The 13,079-nt window shown below is 39.0% G+C and overlaps 1 protein-coding gene across 1 annotated transcript in view; it reads left to right on the top strand.

Annotated features, from left to right (window-relative positions):
* sema4ga (sema domain, immunoglobulin domain (Ig), transmembrane domain (TM) and short cytoplasmic domain, (semaphorin) 4Ga) overlaps window positions 1-12,715 on the top strand; it is a 33,424-nt gene extending 20,709 nt beyond the window's left edge. Inside the window, 8 exon segments of the mRNA XM_046866871.1 lie at window positions 1,081-1,256; window positions 4,192-4,339; window positions 4,881-5,103; window positions 5,849-5,964; window positions 6,087-6,241; window positions 6,524-6,585; window positions 7,730-8,306; window positions 8,308-12,715. Coding sequence (XP_046722827.1) covers window positions 1,081-1,256; window positions 4,192-4,339; window positions 4,881-5,103; window positions 5,849-5,964; window positions 6,087-6,241; window positions 6,524-6,585; window positions 7,730-8,306; window positions 8,308-8,608 — 1,758 coding nt within the window. The 3' untranslated portion in view covers window positions 8,609-12,715.
* Window positions 12,716-13,079: the final 364 nt, after the last annotated feature.

Raw genomic sequence — 13,079 nt, forward strand, 5'->3', positions numbered from 1 at the left:
TAACCTGTCACTGTGATTGTCTCAACTGTTGAATTGAAGGTCATCATCTAAACTTCATGGAGAGAATTATACAAGTTTCTACTCAATCTTTTCCATTGTTAAAAGTTTATTTAACAGTGTGACCAATGGGGCACTATTAATCTGAAATGCACTTAATGAAGACACACACACACACACACACACACACAGACAGACAGACTTTGTGTGGACTGTGCACAGACCCCTGATTTGTCTTTGCCAATCCGCACAGCAGGATCACTTTAATGAGAAGATTATCCTTTATTATCTTCATTCCAGCAGCAAAATGCGCTGCACACACAGATCAACTAAGGTTCTTCTTATGCAAAAACGAGTCTTTTACTGACCCACTGATAGCGCATGAATCGAAATAAAAGTGCTTCCCCTTCAATATTCTCTTAATGAGAATGCACGTGTACTATTTTTTCAAGTATGATTACAGTTTTTTCCAGCATTAAAAAGTTCACTGCTTCAAAAAATACTACATGGAGAGCACTTTTCTGAGGTGGAAGGCTACCCATTTTTAGATAAGGATACTATTGTGGTGGTGACTCAGAAGCTGATGATTGCTGTAGATGCAGTGTCTCTGCACTTTTCTCTGTTTATATTAGCCAGTATGTGTGTGTGTGTAGTGTATTTCAGCAGAGCTCAGTGTGCAGGGCCTGTTTAAACACTGGCTCAGGGGAGGCACCCAGCTGGGAAAAAAACTGCATGCAGAGGCATTTGGTGTAGTGTCCAATAAGAACTGTTTTGCTCAGGGGAGTTAGGGTGTAAATGAAATTTGCTAAATCCGCCCCACAGCATGTACAATATCTTTTTCCCACTCGGTCCAACCTGCTCTAATTTCCCACATAAGATGATAGTGATAGTACCAAGAGCAAATTTGCATTTGATTTCGGTCTTACTTTTCTGGAATTGAATTTGAATAAAAAATAATACTGTTGTTTTTCTCTAAATAATAATAATAAAAAAAAGTAGTATTGAGTAATAGCAAGATTGTCTTATTGATGGGCTTGTGCTAAATGTTTTATGTATATGTCTGTGTATTGACTTTCCCTGCAGAGTGACAGAGGAGGTCTCCTGACCCTGCAAAAAAAGTGGACGTCCTTCCTGAAGGCTCGGCTGGTTTGCTCACTGCCGGACTATGAGTTCCACTTCAATGTTTTACGCAGCATGTTTGTGCTGGAAGGCCCCACGGCTGAGGACACGATGCTGTACGGCATTTTTGGCTTGGAATGGTAAGCATATGAAGTTTGTAGAGTTTGATTTGATTTGGCATCTTGTTTATTGCCAAATAAACCCATCAAGTCCTGGTTATAATTCATTGTTATTTATTATTATTCATTTTCACTGGAGGCTTGATTGCCTTCTAGTGAAAACCAAAACTTTTTCACTGAAAACTTTTGATTGAATCAAGTAGACAGCTGAGGTATAGGCAAGTAGCTCACACATGACTCATTTCAGCAGTTATACAAGAAAGCTGCAGGGATTTGGATCCTGAGTTTGCTCGGATTGATGAGCTCCGGATAGAAGGCAATGACAGCCACTGCAGAGGATCATTCCTGTGAACAGTGAGGATTAATGAATGTATTAAGATGCCAGTCTGTTCACAAATGAGTGTCCATTTGTCCACGCACCTCATGCGTGATGTGTCTGCACTAGAGCTCCCACCTCAACCTCTCTCTGGCAGCTTAATTCCAGAAAAAAAATGGTTGACAGGTTTTCCGGCTGTGTGTAAATTCTGTAATCTTTTTTTCATAAGCAGGTCTAAAGAGCTTCTAAAGAGTTTTGAGGATGTACCATGGTGAATCTTTAAAGCTCTGCTCCTCTGTATTTTTGTGTATAAAAACACGTGTTAAATTTTGCATTCTATTAGAATCCTTTTGTACCTTACAATGAGAGCAGTTTTGAAGGGCTGTCAGGTTGGTGTGAAATGTGACATGTGAACTGCAAGCTGATGAATAAATGAAGGACAGATAATATGACAGAGAAAAGCTTGGCATCTGCTGACTCAGAAAGGTGAAAGAAAATGCTTGTCTTGCTGTCTTGCTATACATTAATTGTGGTGGTGACCTTCAAGTTCAGGTAGAATTGTTTTTGGGTTTTTTGATAGTCATGAACTTGACCAGAAAGTGTTTGCATGGATTTCATTGATTATGCAATGTTTGCTTTTGTAGATCTGGTGAGGAAAAACAAGGTCACCACTGGACAATCAGATTTCAGCACATGTCTGAGAGGAATTATTGAGCTATTATCATAAAACCTGTTCATGCACCTTAAAAAACATGTATCTTTTTTAAGATAAGGTCAAAATGATTTATTGGTGTGAATTGTAAACAACATGGCCATCACTTTTTAAATAAACCCCTGTAGAGTATGTCTTGGTTGCAAAAATAATGAAAACCATAGAACCTTTGAACTTTGATTTTATCAAGATTCTAATTAGATCCAAAGGCATCCAAAAAGGGGCAGGGTTTGTTTTAATAACTCTCTGGAAGCAAAAGTCTGTTTAAGTGATATTGGACATACAGGTGTTAATCATCTGCTTTCGTCCATCTCCACTTCCTGTCTTTTACTCAATGCCACTGTCTTTAAACCATACAACATTGCAGGTCTCACCACAGTCCTATAAAGTTCCCTTTCACTCCTGCAGATACTCTTCTATCACAAATCACTCCTGCCACTCTTCTCCACCCTGCCTGCACTCTTTTCTTCACTTTTCTAATACACTCTCCATAACTTTGCACTGTTGATCCCAGGTCCACTGTCCTTCCTCTCATTCACACAGATGTACTCTTTCTTACTCCTACTAACTTTCATTCCCCTTCTCTCCAGCGCATACCTCCACCTCTCCAGGCTCTTCTCTACCTGCTCCCTACTCTCACCACAAATATTAATATCTTTCGCAAACATCATAGTCCAGGGAGACTCCTGTCTGACCTCGTCCGTCAACCTGTCCATCACCACTGTAAACAGGAAAGGGCTCAGAGCCGATCCTTGATGCAATCCAACCTCCACCTTGAACCAGTCTGTCGTTCCTACTGCACACTTCACTGCTGTCACACTGTCCTCATACATGTCCTGCACCACCCTCACATACTTCTCTGACACACCTGACTTCCTATACAATACCACAACTCCTCTCTCTGCACTCTGTCGTACACTTTCTCTAAATCCACAAACACACAATGTTCCTTCTGACCTTCTCTATACTTCTCCATCAACATTCTCAAAGCAAATAATGCATCTGTGGTACTTTTTTCTTATTAATTTATAGTGAATAATTGATTAATTTCTAATTTCAATCGTCACCCAGTTATTCAGTGATTAACGCTGTGGGTTACTGATCAGAAATTTGGTGATTCAAGCCCTGGTATCGACCAAGCTGCTACTTTTGGGGCCCTTGAGCAAGGCCCTTATCCCTCTGCTCTCCAGGGACACTGTAACATGGCAGGCCCTTAAATCTGACCCCATAGTTTTATTGTGCTGTAAATTGCATTAAGCACCTTTTCTTTATTAAAAAAAAAAGTTGTGGTCGCAAAACTTAACAGTAGATCAATTTGTAATCTTTTCAGATTTCTATGCAACTTAGCATGAGCTGGTGACTGGGGACTTGTACCACTTATTTCTTTATTTTTTATCTTCTCTGGTAATATATGTTCATTTTCAACTTGTCCCCATACTGTTTCTATCCCGTTTGTCAGACGAATGTACTGCAGCTCTTTTTGCTCTCTCTCTCTCTCTCTCTCTCTCTCTCTCTCTCTCTCTCTCTCTCTCCATCCCTATACCTTTCTTTATATCTCTTTGATGGCTTTTTTTTATACTTCTGTAATCTATTTTCATGTTTCCATGGTTACACTGTGGGCTCATAGTGCTTCAGTGCCAACATGCCAAGACCTTGAGAAACAAAGAGATCAGCTTGAGGCTCAGAGGCAGAAAGCCTCTTACGCTGCTGAAGCAAGCCCACCCATTACAAACTGTAAAAATTTGGCTTGCACTGACAGATTCAAAACTTTGATTAAAAGCTTCCTAGCCTCTGTTGCCTAGAAACATTTTACTAATGATAGAACATGTTATTAATCTCCTCATTCACAGTTTCGGCTTTTTTTAAACTGATTTGGCACTTAAACCGCTTTGCTTTATGTTGCGTTAAATGCTGTTTTTGTTTTACAGGAAAAACGTCAAAGCTTCGGCCATCTGCCGCTACTCAATCAAAGACGTCCAGCAGGTCTTTGAAGGGCCCTACATGGAAAACCAGGAAGACGCTGGCACCAAACTGACTGAATACACGGGGAAGGTGCCTGATCCGAGACCTGGCTCGGTAAGCTTTGCAGCTCTGCAGTCTCCTCTTACTTGTGCCTGCTTATCTTGATCCATCCGGCTCCACCTGCTTGCTTTGTGCTCGTAAATGACAGAAACATCTTGAACAGAGAGTTGCAATTCGACTGAGGAGAGCAAAGTGAGCATGAAGCAAAGCTTCAGTGATGAAATGCTTACAGCTCATTTCCATGGAGATTAGAATCAAGAATAAAAAGACATGTCAAGATGCCAAGACTTTCATAATAAGTGCCTCTGCAGATGACATTTTATATATTAGTCTTCATACTTGTCAATATAAATAAATATTGGTCTTCAAACTTGTGAGAATTGAATTTTGTATGTGCTTGAAGCCTGTGAGCCATGTTTATTCCAACCTAAATAAAAACTTGTTGTTTGGAGGCTAATAATAGTGTAATATCTAATAGCACAGGACTAGATGCCCATTTTACTTCAGTGGGTTTGTCATATTTGCATGCCATGGAAAATGCAGTGGGTGGTGAATAGTGTAATGTTTGGCTTAAACATTTTTTTTTTGCCCTCAGTGCATAACAGATCGACTGAGGGAAAGAGGCATCAACTTCTCCACTGACCTGCCAGACGATGTGCTGCATTTCGTACGCCGTCATCCGCTAATGTCTCGGCAGATTTTCCCTCTAGGACAACGCCCCCTGCTGTTTCGGAGGACTGTGGACTACACCAAAATAGTAGTTCACAAAGTGACTGCTCTAGATGGCCAGATATACCACATGCTCTTTATCGGGACAGGTGTGTTTTAGTGCCCTTTGACAGCAAATAGCTCATTGTCCAGATCTGAATGAGAGAGAAATTTGGCTTGTTAATGATTTAGTTTGCTTTGGATTCTCATTGCACATTATTGAACAAAACCAGAAAGCATTTAAACAACTCATAAAACCTGTTTATTTACTCAGAAATAGAGTGCACATTGTACAGTAATTATCAGATACAGATATATGTTTAAATTATATAATGTTGTTTAACTTTTTTTGTGTGTGTGTGTCTCACATTTAGTATTTACTTCAGCTTTTTGTCCATTTGGCTAATGTGCATCTTGTGAATCATTTGAGCAGCTTGCGTCTACTATAAATATCATCCATAACTTAAAATACACGGCAGGTTTATCTCACTTCTCGCACTTGGACTGATTAAGGATCAAATAGCTTTCTCATTGGTCTCTGAGACAGGTTGTTTTGGTTTTCATGTGTGTGTCTGTGCTGTGTTCTCACCTGCTTGAATGACTCACACAGGGGGGAATCAGGTTTTTATTCAAACAGACTCAGCTCTGTATATCAGAAAGCACTCAAAGTTACTCATCTCTAATCAGTCTAAAGTGAAAAAGAGTATGAGTTGTCTTTGCAGACAATTACAAACTCATCACGATGGGGTACTGACACATAGGAAGTAGCCCAGGCCTGTGTGTAGTTGCATATGAATACGGTATATTGTTCCTCTGTATTCAATCGAGAATCTGCTTGATATTTGCATGATGCAGATCAAGGTTGGCTTCAGAGAGGAGTAGAAGTTAAAGGTCAGCTTCACATTATTGAAGAGCTGCAACTGTTTGAAGATCCACAACCTGTGGACAGCATAGTCATCTCTCAGAAACAGGTTGGTAAATAAACAAATGTCCTTTTTTAACAGAAGAATTCTACCAAAAAATTGATATGCCGTTTGAAATATGATGCTCCATATTTACGTTGTAGTGTCTCTCTGTGTTGTATCATTTCTAGATGAGTGTGTATGTAGGCTGTCCCTCTGGTGTTGTGCAGCTGCCCTTGTCCACATGTCACAAATATACCTCCTGCTTTGATTGCGTCTTAGCACGAGACCCTTTCTGTGCTTGGGATGGGGCTGAATGTGTGGAGATTACCTCACACACAAACAGGTAGTGCACATGTTTAGCTTTTGTTTGTACAAGTCCAGAACCCTCCAGGATATTTGTTCATACACTTGCATTCCTGAATCCGATGAACCAAATCTCGGTTTTGCTCTAAACTTTAATTCGAATCCAAAACTTGTGTCTTCAGAATTATTACTAGTCACTGAATAAATATACATACTTATGCGTTGACTAAGTTGGGGCTTTGATATATAGTAAGATTTCTCAAATGCTCTGGATAGATTCAACCAGAACTAATTGTTACTTTTTGTTTTTGATTATGTGCAGATTCAATCTGACTCAAGACATCCTTAATGGGAATGGAGGCTGTGAAAAATCTGCAGCAGATGGTATGCATATTGATTTACCAGATCCCCAAATCATAAGAGCAGTGTAACAGGAGAAGCGTGTGTTGCTTAACATGCACAATATCAGAAAGTTAAATTTAGTGCATGCTTCATACTAACGTATTTGATAGAGCACTTTTGTAATTTCCTCAGAAGAAAGGCATATGTTAAAATATAAATGGAAATCTATAATACAGAGTCATGCAGGGAAACAAAACATTTTGAAACTAGGAGTTGGAGTGCCTGGGGCATCAGCAGTTGTTTGGAACCAGTGCAACCTCTTTTAGAACCCCTTGCCATCAATTATAATGGAACAGTGAAGTGGTGCGCAACGAGCATTCGCTGTAAAAGCCTTTTATAAAAATGGTGAGAGTGTAAATTCTGTGCAAAGATTGGACATCGTGAATGTGTCCCGTTTGCCCATTAGATTACAACATGGGTGCATAATTTCGAAGAAACGTGTTCAGCCTTAAAAAAAGAAGTAGCGGAGCCCTCAGGACAACATGCATCATCAATGTGTTTCGGTTTATGTGTTTCTTTACATACCCATGTTATAATCACATGAGCAGATGAGACACAATCATGGCGTCCTAACTGTTAATAACACCAAAATTCCCTTTGTCTAGCACTCAAATGATCACCGTTTTTTATATAAGGCTTTTACAGCGAACGCTCATTGTGCATCACTACACTGGTTTAATATAACTAATGGCAAGGGGTTCTAATCGAGGTTGCACTAGTTCCCAACATTCATTTCATGGTCGCCAACTCCTAGTTCCAAAATGCCCCTTTGATCTGTGTGACCCAGTATTAAATTTTTTTTAATACATTGTGTACTTTTCAGATGCTGCACAGGCATGGATTGTAATTTAGAATCGATTTACCTTTTAAGATAGATAGGATCTCATATATTTATCTAAAGGGTCGGTCAATTTTCTGTTAAGCTTCTGCTGAATAAAATAATTTCTGTTGCCACTAATGTACAAATAAACTGCATGTGGTGCATGTCTAGATTCATAACCCTTTGTGTCGCACTCAACCTCGACATTAACCATACCTCCTTTAGATTACTCCCAGAAAAGCACATTTAATCATTAGCTCCTGTAGATGAAAGTATAACAGCTGTCTGCCATGATTACTATTTCAGAGCTGTCGCTCCATCGCATTCGCTCAGTGATGGCTGGAGATGACGTCCTTCTGCAATGCGAGCTCAGCTCTAATCTCGCAACCCCACAGTGGACAAGGAATAAGCAGCAGCTGCACGGCAATGGGCAGAACTCGGGCTATCGCATTGGCACTGATGGTTTGCTAGTGATTGAGGCAAGACCAGAGCAGAGTGGAAACTATAGCTGCTTCGCCCTGGAGAATGGCATCCGCATCCATGTAGTGATCTACACTTTGATTGTGCACAATTACCTACTGCCGCCACCCCACTCAACCAAACACCCCGACAGCAGCAATCTATCACCACAGCTGCCCAATCCCCTACCCCCAGAGTTCCAGTCCATGAGGAACATAGAGGCCATGTACATATCTCTGATCTCCATCCTTGGTGGATTGTGCCTGGTCCTGACTGTTGTGCTGCTGTATGTGGGTTTTTGTGTGCAAAGAAAACGGGGGAAGTACTCGCTCCGGACCGCAACCCAAACTGAGAGGAAGAGGAAGAGGAATGACCGCATGGAGCTGAAGACTATTTCCAGTCACTGCAACGGGAAAGCAAACACACGACGGACTGCTCCAGATTGTTCCCGGAGAGGCCCATGTTTCCTCCAATAAAGAGCTTCCGCCTGCACCCCCACTTCCTCCACCTTTACCAAACTCTGAGTTGGATTACACCAATGGGTTCTCAGCAACACTGCCGAGCGTCTTACGCAAAATGAATGGAAATAGTTACGTGTTACTCAGACAAACTGATGGAGACATGACATCTCCACTGTACTACTCTTTCACAGAGGAGCTCAACCGGACTCTGGAAAAAAGGAAGCACACACAGCTGTGTAGCAAACCTGATGAGAGTTCAGTATAACACTTTCGAAAAACAATACCTGTTTAAAGGTCAGAAAGGATATTGTTTCAGCTACAGTCTCTATTGCATACAAACTGAAATGGATAATAGGCTGACTGAAAAAAATATTCTGTTTCCTATTTTCTTGTCTAGTGACATTTTTTTTTTATCCACCTCTTATTTTGAAGAGAATGGATTCACTGAACATGAAAAAACAAAAACAAGAACAGAACAAAAGCAGTGACACAAACACATGATGTGTAATCTACCTCGGAAGATTGTTGCTATAATAATAGCACTGTGTTCCACTGGGAGTGTGAGATGGGAGTTGGTGAGGAACAGAAGGTACTTCAGCACAAAAGTTTGCCTGTGGGGTGGCAACATGAAAGCTTCACATAAAATACAGAGGAAACTGTGTGGACAGGAATTGTTTGTTTCGTTGGTATAAGAAACTGCAGGCTGGAGTCTAATAATTTCCGGAAAAAAAACTATAATCTGGATGTGGCTGCTTTTGAGCAATACTGCTGAACTGCACTAAATGTTTATATTTTCTATTGAGATAATCTGCTATTTATGTCACCTATGTCTACACTGATGACTCAACTAATTTGCATTTAATGCACCTATGAACACTGAAAGACACTAACAACAAATTTTGTTTTTGTAGCTTGCTGTTTGAGGGAGAAACCACAAGAATTGATCGTATTAACTACCGGGGTGCACTTTAAAAGCAAAAGACATTTGGTGTAAATGATGCTTGTTTTGCAAGAGATTGAGTGTTCTGTATATAGCAGAATGGAATTCCTGTTTGTGTAGGATAAAAATCAAGGATTTTTCACAAATTCATCACCATTGCTGAGTCAGAGTCAAGTGCTTTACTAACCACTACATGAATTTACATGTTTTTTTTGTTTTGTTAAAGAAGACAATAATAAGACATCCCACAACTCCTAAGCCAAAAAAAAGTTAATTGTAAACTGCAATTTTTCTGCGGTTCAGAGCCATTATGTGTTAGCTTATGAGCAGGTGTTGGTGCAAATTAGAACAAACCTGTAATGACAAACTGGACTCCATGCACAGGAATTATTAGTATTTCAAATTGCTGATAAACAAAAACTTGGACCACGATTCTGCACTAATCAGAGAGAGATAGGAGCAGCTCTATATTTCTGAGGAAATGCACAGATTGCAGTAATGCTAAGATGAAAACAGCAAGGCAATAAGATCAGGACACAGCTTTTTTTTTTTTATCCCCCACCCCCTTTTTTTATCTTCAGCATGTATGACTTTATCTTTAAAGTGTATTAAATCCAACATCAATTATTCCTCTAAACATCTCCTGTTTTCTCCTTCTATCAGACCCCCCAACACTCCTGATCTCTCCCTTAAAGCTCACATCTCACAACTTATCTCTCAAATTGCTCTTATTTTCTTCCAATGCTGTGATGACAGGAACAGATGTGTGCATGCACTACACTCCTTCTGAGGACAATGAGATCACATGCTGGTTGTTCAGGCACCACATTTGACATCCCCCAGGTCCAGTTTAGTTGTGTGAAAGATGTGTGAGATTGCATCTAGCATGCCAGGACATGACTGTATCGTAAATGTGGTCTTAATTTAAACCAAAGGCAGTAGAAACCAAGGCACATTAAAGGAAAAAAAAAAAAAAAAGAAAGAGGCAGAAAAAAGAGAGGAAGAAAAAAAAAAAGGAAATAGAGCAATTTAACCGTAGTTTGTTAATAATCTGGAACAGTGTTAAAGGAAATGTGAACAGTGAGTGGATATTCCCAAAGCATTTACTTTAACATATTCTGAGCACGATGTATAATATAATCCATCTTTGATTATTTTTAAATTATATATATAATCTGCTTTGCAGGTTTGAAAATCAGCTCGCTGCAGGCTCATGCTTTGCCACAATAGAGGGATAATCTGCTAAGCCAGTGTAAAAGTAGTGGTGCACTTAAAACAATAAACATTCAGCATCAAGTGATAACTTTATCCACACTAGATAAGTGTTTTTAAATAATTGAGTGAAAATATTCAGTTCTTCATCTTTGTACTACAATGCCTGCCTGAGTTTACAAAAGTGGTCGGAGTAAAGCAGTTTTATCTGTCGGATCTTTGCCCGTTATCCTTTTGCAGTGGATGTTCAACATGAGTCACTGTTTATAAAAAATTTTCTTTTATATATCATTATTTATTTTATTAAACATTTGTGCAAGCAAATATATATATACATGTCTAAAGGTGTTTTATTTATTTTTTTATTTAAGAAAAACTATTAATCCTAGTATCAGGTGTTCTCTTTATTATGAATGAAACAAGACATTAATCAAATGCAAAGTGTACATTAAATATTCAGATTTTTATTACTATTTCAGGCTCGCTTGAGAAAATAGTTATATGCCTTGTCAGTGGTAAGCAGAAGTGTAGAGAAATTACAGTCAGGGTGTAAAGTTCTGACATGCTCTTGTGCTCTCTCTGTGGGAAACACTCAATCACCCAGAGCTATGTGTGTCCAGACAGGCCTGCACTCAACTTCACAGGCTAAATATGGACGTGAATGTGACTCCAGAGAGAACCCAGAGCAGTGCTTTGTGTTTTAGCACTGAAAACGCAATTAACATGGTGAGAGCCGACGGATGTGAAAATTAAATTAAGTAATATTTACCTTTTTTTCTCAGTAAATCCTAATCACATCTCTGACACCTCCAAAAGTCTCTTCTTGTTTATTAGGGGAAAACTCATAAATGTCTGTTTAGCAATAAATGTCAGCAATGTTTTGGAATTTTCCGAAAATGCTCTCTGCCAGAAATGAGTTCTGCCATGCATTTCTTGTGCAAGAATGATTAATTTTGTTGCTCTTAATTATTTTCCTGCTCACAACTTTGTCAGTAGTAAACAGAGAGTTAAGAACACAATCTAGAATTTTTAAGGAAAAGGTGCTGGAAGATCTTGTTCTGCCTGTTTAGTGTTTTGTAGTCATGCTGTATTGGATTTGTTTACTGCCAAATTGCTGCAGGGAGAAATACACACTCAATACATTTCCCTTAACACAACTGCTCCTCTGCATAACAGGTTTGTTTCCAGCATGCTAATGTGTGCTGTGTATGTGTGCATATCTTAAATGTAAAAATCCCGGGTATATGTTTAAAAATAAACATTTTTACCAGCAGATTTTAAGATGGAAAGCAAATGACGAATTAATTATTTCTCTTTTGCATCATTTTTTAAATTTTTATCAGACACACCTCACTGCTGAATCTGTGCACATTCTGAGACTTGAGCTAGGAGGATTATGTAAGACCAGAAGTTCTACACCATATTACACCATCACACTGCACCACACTCTCACCATCCTCTGAGACCCAGACAGAAAAAGGCTGATGGTCTGCGTCACTGAAACCATAGTGAAATTGATGGTAAATAAGCCATAGGTTGTGCTTGTGTAAAAGGTTATGACTATCTAAGCTCATAAATACTCAGGATTACCTAATTAGAAAAGGGATGCTTAATTATCACCTGTGGTACCTGTGTAGTGTGACTCATTAATTGTAATTATAGAGTCACATTTAGCACGACAGGCTCAGTCACAACAAACATCAATCTTGTGCTGTCGCATTGTCATTCAAGCCTATGACTTATAGAAGGGTGTGTGCTATATTTTCCTGGCAGTGTTTCAAAAAAACTAGCTTTAAACAAAGGTTGCAAAATCTGAGCTGTGTGTGAAGATGCAGTGCACAGAGCGTCCGAAAACAGGGTCTCTCTCTCTCTCTCTCTCTCTCTCTCTCTCTCTCTCTCTCTTTCTCTCTGTCTCTCTCTTATCCTCGCTTTTTTCTCATTTGTCTAAAATGTTGTTCATACTTACAAACTATAAATGGTGGACAAATTACAATTTCATTAATTATGTCACTGGGCAAGTGACATCTCCATCGCTGCCAAGTCTTATCTGTTGTTTTCCTTGAAAACAAACTGATTACTTATCATTTAATAATGTCTGACCAGTTAATGAAGTCTGACAAAATGACTCACAAAAGTGTACACAATAACCTCTTCAAAGTTTCTAATGTAGCACATTGTATTTGTATCCTCAGCAAGAATAAACAAGTTGTTGTCCAGTAATTCTGTGATAATATTTGGTGTTCTATTCTTGTATTCTTGTGTTTTCTGTTAAAATGTTTAACCATCCAGTACTGCAGGTTCAGCAGGAGAGTTAAGGAGCAGATTTATTTGCTAGGTTTTGTCAGTCTTGTCACATAATGTTGAGGTCCTGATTTTAAATTGTTCTTGTGTCTATTATTAACGGTAAATTATCTAATAAATAGCATTTTTTTTAATCATACAAATAATCTTTCGGATGTTGTGTGCATGTGCTATAGTTACAGCATCAAAGTGCATCACACTGCTGTGGAACACATTAAACTAATTTGAACATACCAAAAAGTCACTAAAAACGATTATGTTTTGGTTGTTGAGCCTACATGAT

Source organism: Silurus meridionalis, chromosome 2, assembly GCF_014805685.1.
Source record: "Silurus meridionalis isolate SWU-2019-XX chromosome 2, ASM1480568v1, whole genome shotgun sequence".
Taxonomy (NCBI): Eukaryota; Metazoa; Chordata; class Actinopteri; order Siluriformes; family Siluridae; genus Silurus; species Silurus meridionalis.